The sequence below is a fragment of the Lathamus discolor genome, chromosome 6 (assembly GCF_037157495.1).
Source record: "Lathamus discolor isolate bLatDis1 chromosome 6, bLatDis1.hap1, whole genome shotgun sequence".
In the NCBI taxonomy this organism is placed as follows: Eukaryota; Metazoa; Chordata; class Aves; order Psittaciformes; family Psittacidae; genus Lathamus; species Lathamus discolor.
The window spans coordinates 91,633,564-91,647,190 of NC_088889.1; the positions used below are offsets into that span (position 1 = coordinate 91,633,564).

The window sequence follows — 13,627 nt, forward strand, 5'->3', positions numbered from 1 at the left end:
TGTGTTTCCATGGGGCATTCTGAGATGCAAGCACAAAGACAGAGCACTATTATCTTCCCCTGGTGTTTTTGTCCTCTGTGCCCTGTCCCTCCTGCCCCGAGTGCCGTCAGCTCTGCAGGACAGTGGCACGGGGATCGCTCCTCTGATAGGGTCACACTGTTGCTTCTGAGCAGGAGTGGAAACCTCATGATCTCCTGCGCACATTGCTCACCAGCGAGGGAAATAAGGGGGATGCTGCTGTTGCTCCCCAAAGACAAAGCAGGAAGGTGAAGCTCACGGGGTGCCAGGAGGGTTCTCCCCTCCCTTCACCAAGTACCGCACGGCAAAGCCATTGCATCTCAGAGTCACAGCATCATGAGGGGAAGTGAGCCCTGGAGATCACTCAGTCCAAGCCCCTGCCGAGGCAGGGCCACCCAGAGCAGAGCCCGCAGGAACGTGTCCACGGTGGGAGAGGGAGACTCCACACCGCCCCCGGGCAGCCTGTGCCAGGGCTCTGCCACCCTCAATGGGAAGAAGTCCTTCCTCGTGTGGAGGTGACACTTGCGTTTTAGTTTATGGCCATTGCTCCTCGTCCTGCCGCTGGGCACCACTGGCAGGAGTCCGGCACCATCCTGCTGGCAGCGCCTTTGAGCTGCTGCTTGGATGGATCCCCTCTCAGCTCTTCCCTGGACCAACCAGACCCAGCTCCCGCAGTCTCCGCTCAGCACAGGGGTGCTCCAGACCCCGATCACCCCCGTGGCCCCCGCTGGACCCTCTCCAGCAGCTCCTTGTCTCTCGCACTGAGAGGCCCGGTACCGAACACAGGAGGGACCGGGGGGGGGCCAGTCCCGGTAGCGACCGTCCCCTGGGGGGCGCTCACGGCTCGGACGGAGAGGGCGTGGTCTTTTGTCATAATGCGCTGGGTCACGTGGGGCACGCAAGCCCGCCCGCACGCGGGGAGGGGGTAACAGGGCGCGTGTGGGCGCGGCGTGCCCGTGCCGTTGCGCCTGCGCCGTGACGCGCTCGCCGTGGCCCGTGCGGTTGGGGCCGGGAAACCCCTCGGCGGGACGCGGCGGTGCCGGAGTCGCCATCGCGAGCGGAGGGCCCGGGAGCGCGGGGGGGGCCGCGCCCAGCCCGAGTGGAGCCGGGGCCGCGCGGGGCCTGCGCCAGCGCCGCGAGGAGGAGCCCGGCGGGAGCCGCCGCCGCGGCCCAGCTCGATCGCTGCGGGCCGGAGTCGTTGCGGGGGCGGGGGCCGGGGCCTCGCAGCGCCGGCGCGATGGAGCCCTGAGGCCTCCAGCGGCTGAGTGTGCCTGAGGCCGCGCGGCCTGGCCATGGCCCAGCGCCGCGGCCTGTGAGCACAGCCCGCCCCGGCCCCGCGGTGGGCCCTCGCTCGCGGGCCCCAGCCCGGCGCGGAGGCCGCGCCGCCAACGGCTGCTGTCGGCGCCATCGAGGAGCGGGCACGGCCCGGCTCCGACCATGTCGTGCGTGCACTACAAATTCTCGTCCAAGCTCAACTATGACACGGTCACCTTCGACGGCCTCCACATCTCCCTGTGCGACCTCAAGCGCCAGATCATGGGTCGCGAGAAGCTGAAGGCGGCCGACTGCGACCTGCAGATCACCAACGCCCAGACCAAAGAAGGTGCGTGGGGCGGCGGCGCGGCCTGCGGGAGCCGCGCTTTGTGCCTCGGCCCCGAGCGTGGGGCCCGGGCCGCCGGCGGGAGTAAAGCGGGCTGGGAGCGGTAACGCGGTTCGGCCGCGGTCGGTAGCGGTGCCGGGCGCTGTGGCCTCGCGGAGCTGTTCTTTTGTAGTCGTTGTGACAAGCACCTCCGGCTCCGCGCTTCAGACGCGGGGCTAGGCGTGGAGGAATACGAGGTTGATGTGCTGCATACAGGGGTTACCACAGTCGGGGTTTCCTGGAAATCTTCTGGGGAAAATAATGCGGAAATGGAGGAGGGTAACAACAAACCTGCCGGGTTTCTTTTTAATCCGGAGGAGAAAGCTCATAGTCATGGAAATAGAAGAGATGGCTGATTTGAAAAGGGGTTTTGTTGGCTCAGTATTGTCTTCAGCGTCCTTTACCCCACACTTCGTGGGAAAACTAGTTTTGTGCCTGTTGCCGAAAGTGCTCGCTAGCAGCGTTTTGGAACCAGAGTTTATCCGTGAGTGAAGAGGCCTTTTAAAGCCATCTTGCACCTGAGTGTCTCAATTACACTCTGGAATGTCTTGTTAATGTAACTTTTCTACACCCAAGACATTGTCATTCAGATGCTGTTGAGCCTCATTTCATTATTCATTTATTCATCTCTAACCTTTTTTCATGCTTTTTTATTTCCCCTGGTACTATGTGTTAGCCACATCAGGGCAGCCCTGGAGTTCTATGGCAGAGCATTTATGGTGAACATACGTAAGAAATGTTCTCAGAAGTCATAACTTCTTCTAAATCTAACAAATGGTGCTTGATTCTCAGCTGTGATGAGGGTTTCCTCTTAGTGTGAGATTTCAGATTGGTTATTTGCCATGTTGATAAGTTTGCAAGTAATTAAAGACTTTGGGAAGTGACTTCTCAGAAGTAAAAAGACTTGTAAAGTGGTTTCATTTGTTCATTTCCCCCCCCTGTGCTTCTGTGCCACTCCTACAACAGTCTTTTCTTTAAAACAGGTGCTGGTGGGTTTTTTTCTCTTCCTGCTTGAAGTATTAAAACAGAATAGTGTGTTTGCTGCAGTAACTGCAACTTCAGCCCCAGCCTTTAAAGTGGTTGGGCCTAAAGCTCGTGCTTTATCTACAGATGCTTAGACTGTCTTGAGGAGAATTTCTGTGAAGAGACTCAACAGCACAACTTTGGGGCCTCAAGGATGCTGTTGGCTTGTGTGATGTGCGTAGGTAGAGGTGCACTTCAGAAGTCTTGAATTGTTCCAGTAGCACTGAACAAAATTGTAAAGAGGTGTTGAGAACTGTTTCATGAAGGGCTTTGCTGCAGAGGGGACTCTGGGGTTTCTCTTCCGTTGCTGCTGTACTTGCAGCTTCCCAGCACTGGCAGCCTGAATGGCCACTGCCTGACGTCATTCCTGTAGCAGGCTAGGCTGGGTAAAACAGCCTTGAGACCAGCACATTGGATGGTGGTAAACTGTGATGGAGCCCAGTTATCATCACCAGAACTAAAACATGCTCTGAAATAGGCCAGTGTTACAGCAGGTGAGGAGCAGGAAGCAAAGATTATAGACGATAAAATTATGCTCTTAAATATGCTACCCCATAAAACAGCCCTCCAGTATCCACAATGCAGTTCTGCAGAGGTTGGTGCTTTGGTTCTCTATGTAATCAGAATCCAGTGGAGAACAAACATCTGCTTAACTAGGTTCTGTTACATGTGATGTTGCCTGAAGGTGAAGCTAAGGAAGGTGTATCTTTCATATTTCGAAGAGCATTGCTTTTGTGTAACAGGGATGGGATCCTCCTCTGGGTCAGTTGTGTTGCACTTTGACTTTTGAAAAATCAGTATCAAACTCCAAATTACAGATTAGTGACACGGGTACTTATTGAAGCTTTTGTAAGGGCATTTCTCTGCGCAAACACAAAAATCCCCCAGTAGTTTTCAGAGCAAGGCTGCAGAATACATTTCAGCGCAATATATATGCCAAATTTTTGGTTTATATGCATAACCATGAATTTCAGTTTTTATCAATCAGATTTGATGCCTAAACTCTCCTTCAGAAGATAAAGGAAAAAAAAACTAGACCAGGATGTACTGCCTCAGTGGGATGTTTGGAGTGCTTACTTGTGGACATACCACAACTCTGTGCAGGAGTCTGGACTGAAAGTTGGTGTGATCTTGGAAAGATCAAAGTGAACCTTGAATGAAGATGACCGACTTGTTCTGGTTTTTCCATGTGCTCTGAGCTTTTATGGATCAGTAACTGTTGCTTTTCATAATGGATATCTGGTAATAAAAGCTAAAAGTAAACAGGATTTTAAGCTCTTTTTGGCTCTTTTTAAGATGATGGGAAAGAATGGGTGGCTGGGACCTGTCTAAAGGGATGGGTGTCCTCTGTGCTTACTCTGTAAGCATGTTCTGTAAAAGTAGAATTCCCTTCAAAAAGATACTCATTTTGAGTATATCGAGTGATGGGTTTAAACTCCCCTTCTCTCAATTTTATCTGAGTTTCTTGACCTGTCTTTTATAGTAGATGCTTTCCCAGTATTGTTCAAGAATTGCAAATCCTGTAACATTCTGACTCAAGACACTTGGGAAATGTGCTGTTCTCCTTATCGAGCAAAATCATATAGAAAACCAAACCTGGAACTCCAAACTGGTGTTAGAGGAATCATCTGAAGGGCAATGGATGCTCTTATAAGACTTGTCTCTTGAGCTCAGAACTTGCCTGAGTTCAGTGTTGGAGTGTGCACTTGACCGTTTTAGTAATGCCACCATGTGATGTCTTCAAGACAAGCTCATGCTGACTGTGAATGAAGTCACTTGGTCTCACAGCTGATGTTTGTCTGTCTGCTGGGATGTCTTCAACACTCTACCAACATAGCATTTTAGGGAAGACTTTTAAGCAAGTTTCAAACCCAGCCATTGCTGGGCTGTTCCATGGTGTAGTGCTAGTCTGGGGCATTGCTTTGGTTCCAGCTCAGAGTGTGGTGAATTCCCAGGCTGCCATGCAGCATTATTCTGTGGAGCTTTTAGGAAGGACATAATTAGCAGCCTTCCAGTACCTGAAGGGGGCCTATAGGGATGCTGGGGAGGGACTCTTCGTCAGGGACTGTAGTGACAGGACAAGGGGTAACGGGTTCAAACTGAAACAGGGGAAGTTTAGATTGGATATAAGGAGGAAATTCTTTCCTGTTAGGGTGGTGAGGCACTGGAATGGGTTGCCCAGGGAGGTTGTGAGTGCTCTATCCCTGGCAGTGTTCAAGGCCAGGTTGGATGAAGCCTTGTGTGGGATGGTTTAGTGTGAGGTGTCCCTGTCCATGGCAGGGGGGTTGGAACTAGATGATCTTGAGGTCCTTTCCAACCCTAACTATTCTATGATTCTATGATAATGTTCCTGTTTGCCTGGTGGGGTTGGAGGCAGTCACATACCTGTTTAAAACCCTTCATATTCCAGTGGAGCTCACCTGGTGCTTTGGCTCTGTCACCAGCGGGTTTGGGACCTTGGCAGTCTGCTGTCAGCTCAGATCATCTCCCTTGGCCAGGTCCTTCTGGCAGACTGTGTTTGGTCCATGACCACCTTGTTTCCAACGTGGCTTTTGCTTTCCTGGTCACACACTGAAGCAACAAGCAGTGCCAACAAGACCTGAAGGCATCAGGCAGTCAATGTAATCAGATTGATGATTGAAAGTATGCTAGATTTGGTTGACTTGTCCTTTCAAAGCAACATAGGTGCTCTTTTGGAGCACAGCACTGTATAATTGTAATGCAAATGCAAGTTCTGTGAACTGCTTGGCCTACTGAACTAGCTCATTCAAGGAATGATGATATCCCAGTTGTAGGTGAGATCATTGATACCTATTCTGGTGGAAGCTGAAATGCCAGAAATAGTAGTCTGGGCAGGATTACTGGGGATGTTTCAAGGCAGTGCCTTCGGTGCCAGCTACAGAGATGATTTCCTTGTCGCAGTGTGCCAGTGGTGCTGAGCAGAACAGAGTTAAAAAGGTACATCATGAGAAAGCAGATTTTTAAGCACTGGAGAGAAAATGTGTGCTTGGGAGTTACCCTCTTTCCCAGCAGAGACAGTCTGGCATGTGAGTAGTCATTTTTGTCTCTTACTCTGCAAATCATTCCCCCAGCAGCATAATAGCTGGTTGCAAAGCACCTAAGCCTGGTAAAGGCTTTTCTTTGTTGTTTCACACCCAGGCTTGCCTTCTGATGACATCTGTTTTGGTGAGCTTCTGGTGTACTGTATCTGGGTGAAAATACTTCTGTAGACAGTGCTCAGAGAGATGCTTTTGCAACGCTGTCAGACTCAAAATGGTGGATTAAAGCAGGCCATGAAATAAAGCAGGAACTTTTTCAGTACCTTGTTCATAGCAAATGTGTGACACATAGTACTAAAATGAGTAGATTTTCAAAATTACAGCTGAATTTAAAAGTGTGATTTTTAGATCATGCATTAAATGTGAAGCAGTGTAACCTTCAGAGCATAACCCGAGCTGTTTGCTGCAGGAAGAAGGTTGTGGACACTAATGCAATTGTTGGCTTAGGATTTCTAAATCAGTGTAGGGCAGCTCTTGTCTGCCTCCATTCCTTCCTTGAAATACTGCTTTCCTTTGACTTTCAAGCATACTGCTTGTAGAACATACAGCAGGCTTTAGACTGTTCCGTTTCTTCTGCTTTTGACTTTAGCATCCGAATCTTCCTTTGCTTTTGTAAGCTTCCTGAGTTAATTGAATCCTTATGTTTAATCACAGGTCAGATTGACAAAAGCCCAGTGCCACTTACTGGCCATCACTGGCAGTAAAATGAGTTTTGTGTTGTCAGGGGAATAGGAATCAGCAACATCGTTGCCTCCAGCTACTTTGAACCCTTTCTGTTGGAGCTTGAACAAATGTGAGGAGTAGCCTTGTTGAGCACGATGCCACTGGTGGCTTTGCAGATGTGGAGTCATGTGGTAAGGCAGTGACGCTGCTTTGCAGGTCCTGGAGGTTGCCAAGTCTCTGCTGGGGGATGCTGCTGCCTGCAGGGAACAGCTTCCTGCTGGGAGCTGCCAGTTTAGTCCAAGAACTGTTAGACTGAGCTGGCATCTGTTAAATTCAGACCAAACAAACACAGATTTCAAGGGACCTCAGGAGCAGCACTCCAGCTTTAGTTCTTTCCTGTTTGAAAAGTAACCAGTTAACTCTTTACCCTATATTTAATAACATTTCATCACCAAAATGAGCTCAATGAATTGAGTCAAAGTTAAAGGTATTACAGCCAGCTGGTATCAGGTCCCTTCACAGAACTAACTCAGTTTCACTGTACACTGACTGAGCAGCTGGGAGGTGTGGTTGTTGATGGGTTAAGCTCCAAGAAAGGGAGATGTGGGCTCGGTTCTGTGTTCTGCACTAGCAGCACAAGTGAATTGCTCTTGGTTAACAGTAGTGAAAGCAGTGGCATGGAGTTTTCACACTTTAGCCTTGTGCAGGGCAAGCGAATCACACTTCAGAACCCTCTGTGCAGGTGAGACTTTGCTGTGGCCTAGTTTTCCCCAGAGATCTGTTGGTTTTGCAGCCTTAACAGCAGCCAAAGCAACTTAAGCTAGATGGGGAAAGACCACCCCCTGCACTAGCAGACTCTCCTTTAGTGACCTGAGAGATTTTTAGGGATTTTGCTGTTGGCATTCAAACTATTAAAAAACGATAAATAAGAAGAAAAAGATTTTGTTGTTTGTGCTTGATAACCCAACCTGAAGCTTTCTTGAAATACACTTTCAGTGTGATAAGACGGTAAAAGCGCAATACTACACCTAAAATTTGGCTTTTAGATCAGTAAAGGGATTCTCTGAACTGCTGAGTGATAGCTGTATATATTCTTACAAATTGACTAATGTTTGTTCTGGTTTTATGTTGGTTTCAGAATACACAGATGATAATGCCCTGATTCCGAAGAACTCATCTGTAATTGTGAGAAGAATCCCTATTGGCGGAGTGAAAGCTACCAGCAAAACATACGTTATGTGAGTGTCAATAAAGCATGTACGGAGCAGGGTGTCAGTGGGTGAACTTATAATTTATCTTAGTTTATAGAGGCATTCAGGTTGTATCTTTCTTGTTAAAGCTGCTGGTAATTTTTGTCAGAATGGGGTAGGTTTTAATGTATGTCCCAAAGTAGACTTAGCATTTTTAGCTCTGCTGGCACACGGGGTTCAAACCCCAACACTGGCAAACCTGTAAGATGATTCTATGGGGTTTGGTCTTGGAGCTGATTTTGCTGAGAGCCAGGTTGTAGATCCTAGTTCCTCTGCTTGGGGAGATTCCTTATTCTATGTGTTTGCATTTATAGTAAAGACAGATAATGCATTTTAGTGTGAATTTGTGGCTTATTCTCGTCTAGAAGAGTCTGATTCTCAGTGTTTGGCTATATGTTGCATCTGGGAGAGGAGATTGGGTTATGGCAATATTCTTCCACCTGAAGTGTGGGTTTTTACATAGTAGCTGTAGAGGAAAGACCAAGGCTTGCCAGCTGGCAAACCATGCACATAATAAGTTCATTCCTAAGTGATTCCTATTACTTTCTTAAAGGCAATGTCCATTTTGGGCAAGAGAACAACAATATCCTGAAGTGCATTGCCTTTTGTGCGGGTATGATGAAGGAATAGCTAGTCCTTTCCAAACCTGAGACTCAGGAAGCAGTTTAGCACGTTACCAAATGTTAATTAGTTATCTTCCTAAGTCTGTTTTTGCCTTAAGCTGGTATCTGTGCTCCAGCTTTTAATTCTGAGTTCTTAATATTTCTGCAAGACAGAGCATCAGATGTATTGATGAAAGTTACAGCTATTCACATGCAATCCTGACAACGGCATTACTGATGTCACTTATGTATTCATACAGACCATTTCTGTATCAGCTACATCAGCACTGTTTGAGTGGTCATGTTTTCCAGCCCTCTGAAAGACACACCTCTCCCCCACAATCAGTAGATGATATTAACTTGTGGTTTTGCCATGTCTTTCCCATGTTGGTTCTCAGTAAATAGACTGAGTTACAGTCTGACTCAAACAAACAGTACAGCAGCATCCTGGTACCCATGAAGCATTTGCAGGCAAAAAGCCCTGAATTAATTCAACATGGCTCTGCATGTAAACTTTGGGCATATTACAGCAGCAGTTGTTGCTCTCAGGCACTGCCTAGTAATTCTGGAGGCCACAGCGTTGTGCTTATAAATGTAGCCTTGGTTGGGGAGTCAGTTTAAATATGTGTGCTTAGTGCTGTCTTGTCAGTGCATCCTCCCTTTTGGGTTGGGTGGAACCCTCCCTCCTCTGGTATTGTGATGCTGCCCTAAAGCGAGAAGATAGGTGCTGCAGGCAGCAAAGATCGCAGGCATACATTATTTGTATGGGATAAGGAAAGAATGGCACTGCTGTTGAAAATTAACCAGGCAGATCAGCTTCCTATTCCTGCAGCTGGGAACACTGCAGAACCAACTGGTAGAGTGTTAAATGCTTGGGAATGGTGAAGGTCTGCTGCAACAGTGGAGAGGCCTTCAAAAATGCTTTACTCACCTTGTACTATTCAAGGTAAATGGATGAAGCAACCACAGTGTGGTAATCCAAAGTATTTCCTTGTACTTCCTCATCTTCAGGGGGTACGTGGCTGTAATTGGGAGCCTGAGGGTGTTCTAGCAGTGGCAGGAAGCACGAGCCTTTCTCTTTGTACATAAATTCCACAGCAGCAGCTTTTAAATTGCCTCTGCTCATGGGACGCTTTGGATGATGTGTGCATTGTTTGTTATCCGTCTCCGTGGTTGCATGTCTGGTTCATGATGAATAGCATGCAGGTACAGATTGATGAGTATGTGGAATCTCAGCAGGTTTTCAAATGTAATAAATATTTCCTAAAATACTGTAGCGTTTTCAAGATGATCTTAAAGCAAATTCTGGCAATTAAGACCTTTTTTTCTGTCACAGGACTCCTAAATCGCACAAAATCCTAGAAACTGCTTTCAGGTGACATTTCTACTACTATTTTTAGTCAATATAGCATATGTAACACGTTTAGTATTTTGGTGCTTTCATGGCTAAATACAGTAGATATCTGAACACAGTGCTTGGGCTTCCACAAAGAAACACTGTTGTAAAGACTAAGCTGCCAACAGTTTTGTTCTTTGTCAGATGACTGAGGTTTTTCACTGAAGTGAGCTTGCACTTCATGGTGTTGAGACTCTCACTGTTCTGTCTTAGGAACTGAAGTGCTGTCTCTGGCACCTGGTTGTAACACTAAGGATGTACAGATTGGCTAAAGTGACCTTCATAGCTTGACAGTTGATTATTTAAGAACACAAAACTGTGATACAGGCTTCCTATTTTTGATACTTCCGTAGCAGACAAAATGAGGACTTCCTCTTGCACTGTTGTGTTCTATATCTGTGAGTCTCAGAGTAATTGCTGACAAAGTATAAATGTGGTATTTGGTGGGTTTTTAGTTGCTCTGAATGTACCAAGAGAGAACAGTTTATGTATATGAATAAATTTCCACATTCCCTAGCCTATAGGGACTTGATGATTTGATGTTCAGGTTTTATCATCTGTTTTCACTGTTTTGTGTTGGGTACCAGTGCTTTATTTTAAATTCTGATCACCTTTATTTCTTCTTCTAGAAGTCGAACTGAGCCAGTGAGTGGAACATCAAAAGCAGTATGTAAAAACCCAATCTCACACTTTTTTCTACACACTGCACTTAATTTTACACAACGTAGCCTTTTATTAATTTTCCAAACATTAACTTAATCTATTTTCCAGTAAAATATAGTGTTTGTTGTAAATACAATGTATTTGATTCAGCATAGTAAAAACTGAGTAATGCCATTATTTGCACAGTTCTAATGTGAATACTGGTATTTGTGCTAGTACTGGATTGTATTTCCTATTGCATATGATAGACTATTCCTGTATGACTCTGTGTTGTACAGATTCTGTGCGCTCGGGTTCAGATCCTGGCGGTTGGAGGTTTGCACAATTGAACATGGTGCCATGTTCTACATCTGTCTGTCTATAGCTAGTAATATGTATGTTTGTATAGGTTGTTGTGTGCTTTTTGTTTCTTGCAATAAAAGTTGTTTGGAGTGTACTTTTGCCATTTTCACATTGTATCACTTAGCTTTTTGTTTTAAATACTTTTTTTTTTCTTTTTTTTGCCTAATGGTTTTTGAAGATGTGATCAAAAACCACTGAGAAACCACTGTTGTTAACCTTGGTGCTGTTCCTTCTGACTTGGGGTTCAAACAAGTCCCAACCCCTACATATCCCGTACGTTCTGAGGACAGTTCTGTTCAGCTGAATTGATTCCTTTTCATGTCCTTAAATACTTGGGCATTTGTCCTGAAACTGTGTAACTAAGGTGATACTGTTTGGGCCCATCTGAGTACCTGAATGTCTTTAATAGATTGCCATGAATTTAAATATCGTTGCTACACAAAGTGGTATTCTAAAGTTTTGCATTTGCTCTTTTCCCTTTACCTGATGAAGCTGTTTCATAGTTTGCAAATGAAAATACCTAAAACAAATTCTGGCACAAGGTCAGAGCCTGGTGCATTGCTGGGCAAAAGCCCCTGTTGTTTTTCTGCACTGCCTGCAGTACATTTTTGGGTCTGGGTGACTTCAGGGTTGGGTGCTGCTTTCATCTCCCAAAGGTTAAGCCTTTCTTTAGTATACCACCACTTTGAGTTTGCGTTTGGAAAAGGGGCAGCATTTTTCAGGTTCGAAAACACTGTTGTCTGCTGCTAAACTATAAGTAACACACAGAAATACTGGGCTGGTAATGGTCTAGATCTTGATTTGCCTCTTGGGTCAAATATGATGTGTAAATGCTCATTTTGAAATAGTCCTTACAGTATAAAAGTTACGACTTGGTGCTTTTTATTTTTCATCTTTATTTCAAGTATATCTGCTTTTCCTTCACTAGACTGGTGTGAGGCATTACACTAACCCTGGATCATTGGATCTGACCATTTGATAAGCTCTTAGGATACCTTGATGTAGAAATTGATGAAGTCAGGGTCTGTGTTCTGTGAAGGATACAGCCTCTGATTCTCACGGAATGCCATCCAACAACTGCAAATTGAAAACTTGTGTGCGTAGGTCTAAAACCACCAAGTCCAAATCTGCATCCGTAATTCTATTGCTGATTGATTCGAATTCCTTTTTGGACATGAATGCCTCTCATTCGAGTTGGAGATAGCTTGCCCAGTGACCCTAGTAGTTAATGTAATGCATTTATGTAAACCACTTTTACAGGATTTGATCTAATTCCAATGGGTTTTTATTTCTTGAAAACAGTTACTTTTCTTTTTGTTTACTAGCATGTGTATAAGCACAAATCACATGTTCATAAATAAAGTTAACATTCTTTTAGCCTTGTGTGTTCCCTGGCATGTCTGTATTACATTTCTGAGTAGCATCTTACCATAAGCTAACATAGATACATCAAAAAAGATAAAATCATGGAGTGGGAGGGAAGACTTAGTGTTAGTTAGAACTAATTAAAGTGAATGAAAGAGCAAAACATTCCCTTCTGTTTGCTCTGGCTGTACCTGAATTGGGTTGTGGGTAGCATAGGGAGGGTGGAAGCCTCACATCACTCTTAAGTCCTGTCTCTTACTGTAAAAGCACTGCAGCCTCAGGTGCTTCTGGTGGTGGAGACACACTGAGCACTGTTAAAGCTAACTCAGGGCCTGGTCTGAAGCATGGGGGTTTGTTCATTGGGGTTTGGGGTTTGTTTTTCGTACACATATTTCTGTCTGTATTTGAAAGCAGAACCTGGATCTTAGTGTGGCAGGAGTAAATCCCTGGAAAACTTGCCAATTCTTGTTGAAGGGTAAAGCAGCAAAATGGAAATGAGTTAAGATTTTTTTTTTTTTTTTTTTAAAGGATGCACAAAGCCAAACTCTGTTTCTTCGTTGTCTTGCTCTTAGGTTAGCTGTCATTCTACACCCAAAGTTGTGCTGCTGTCCTACTCTTAATACAGCCAGAGCAAGAAGGTGGATCCTTTTTGGTTTAGTATTCCCATTTCAGGAACTGCAGGGATCTCCGGTTGATGCTTGTCCTTAGAGGCTGCAGAAGTGCAGAGAGTCCTGCCTGCTGGTTTAATGCCATCAAGCACAAGTGTGACCCTTCCTGGCTGGATTTTTAGTTCATCCAAGCTATAGGGGTTAGGAAGCCACAGTGATTTAAATGTAGCACTCCAGCAGTGAGATCAGCCTTTTCCTCCCATTTTCTGTCCCCTGTCCCACTTGCTTTGCATTAGTTTCTGCTAAGTCTTTTCTATGAAATGGGAATTAATACATTGACTGTTGAGTATGGTTTGGGAGGGGGGTTGCCCGTGTCCCCTCCCCAATTCTTCTGCAGTTTTATCTCTGGGTTGTATGCAAGTATCATGGAGATGTTGTTCGTGCTGGACTGAGTGGAGGGACTGGCAGAAATTTAAAGGTGGGAATAGACACAGGAATGTACGGTCATTGGAAGGTGGCTCTTGGGCAAACATACCACACAGTCCACTGATTATCTATTTGCTGCTTTTGGTATCTCCTGAGTAGAAAGGAGTGCTGCTGCCTCCTTTAAGGAATTGGACTGTTGCCTGCAAGCCATCTAATAACTGCTTCCTGAAAAACCCCAGTTTACTAACTGGTCTGTTTTGATTACTGGTCAGTCCTAGACCACTTAACACCAGGCTCCAACAGGGAGCTTCCCTAATCCCTTGTTTCCTTCTGAAAAACCATGGAATGACAGTGGTTGTGCTTGCCATGAGAGAACGCAGGCCTGTTTTCCCACATGTAAAAAAGAGTGGCATATGGAGTGTGAAGCTACCGAATCTGTGATCAGACTTCCCTTTAACAGAGCTAGGTACAAAATGTTCTCAGAAGGAGGACAGATCAGTCTTTGGTAAGACTTGCAATGGAAAGAAGGTCTCTCTTTTCAGATCTGCATGTTCCTCTTCAAATGCACATTTT

The 13,627-nt window shown here is 45.8% G+C and overlaps 1 protein-coding gene across 4 annotated transcripts in view; it reads left to right on the forward strand.

Annotated features, from left to right (window-relative positions):
- Nucleotides 1-1,002: 1,002 nt before the first annotated feature.
- The window catches only part of RBBP6 (RB binding protein 6, ubiquitin ligase), a 29,248-nt gene continuing 16,623 nt past the window's right edge, over nt 1,003-13,627 (forward strand). For 2 of the 4 annotated variants that reach the window (XM_065684930.1, XM_065684932.1), the window contains exons 1-4: nt 1,003-1,621; nt 7,541-7,640; nt 9,591-9,629; nt 10,280-10,316. In XM_065684930.1, coding sequence (XP_065541002.1) covers nt 1,456-1,621; nt 7,541-7,640; nt 9,591-9,629; nt 10,280-10,316 — 342 coding nt within the window. In that variant the 5' untranslated portion in view covers nt 1,003-1,455. The remainder of the gene's footprint in view (nt 1,622-7,540; nt 7,641-9,590; nt 9,630-10,279; nt 10,317-13,627) is intronic. The other 2 variants (XM_065684931.1, XM_065684933.1) reach the window with 1 other exon arrangement.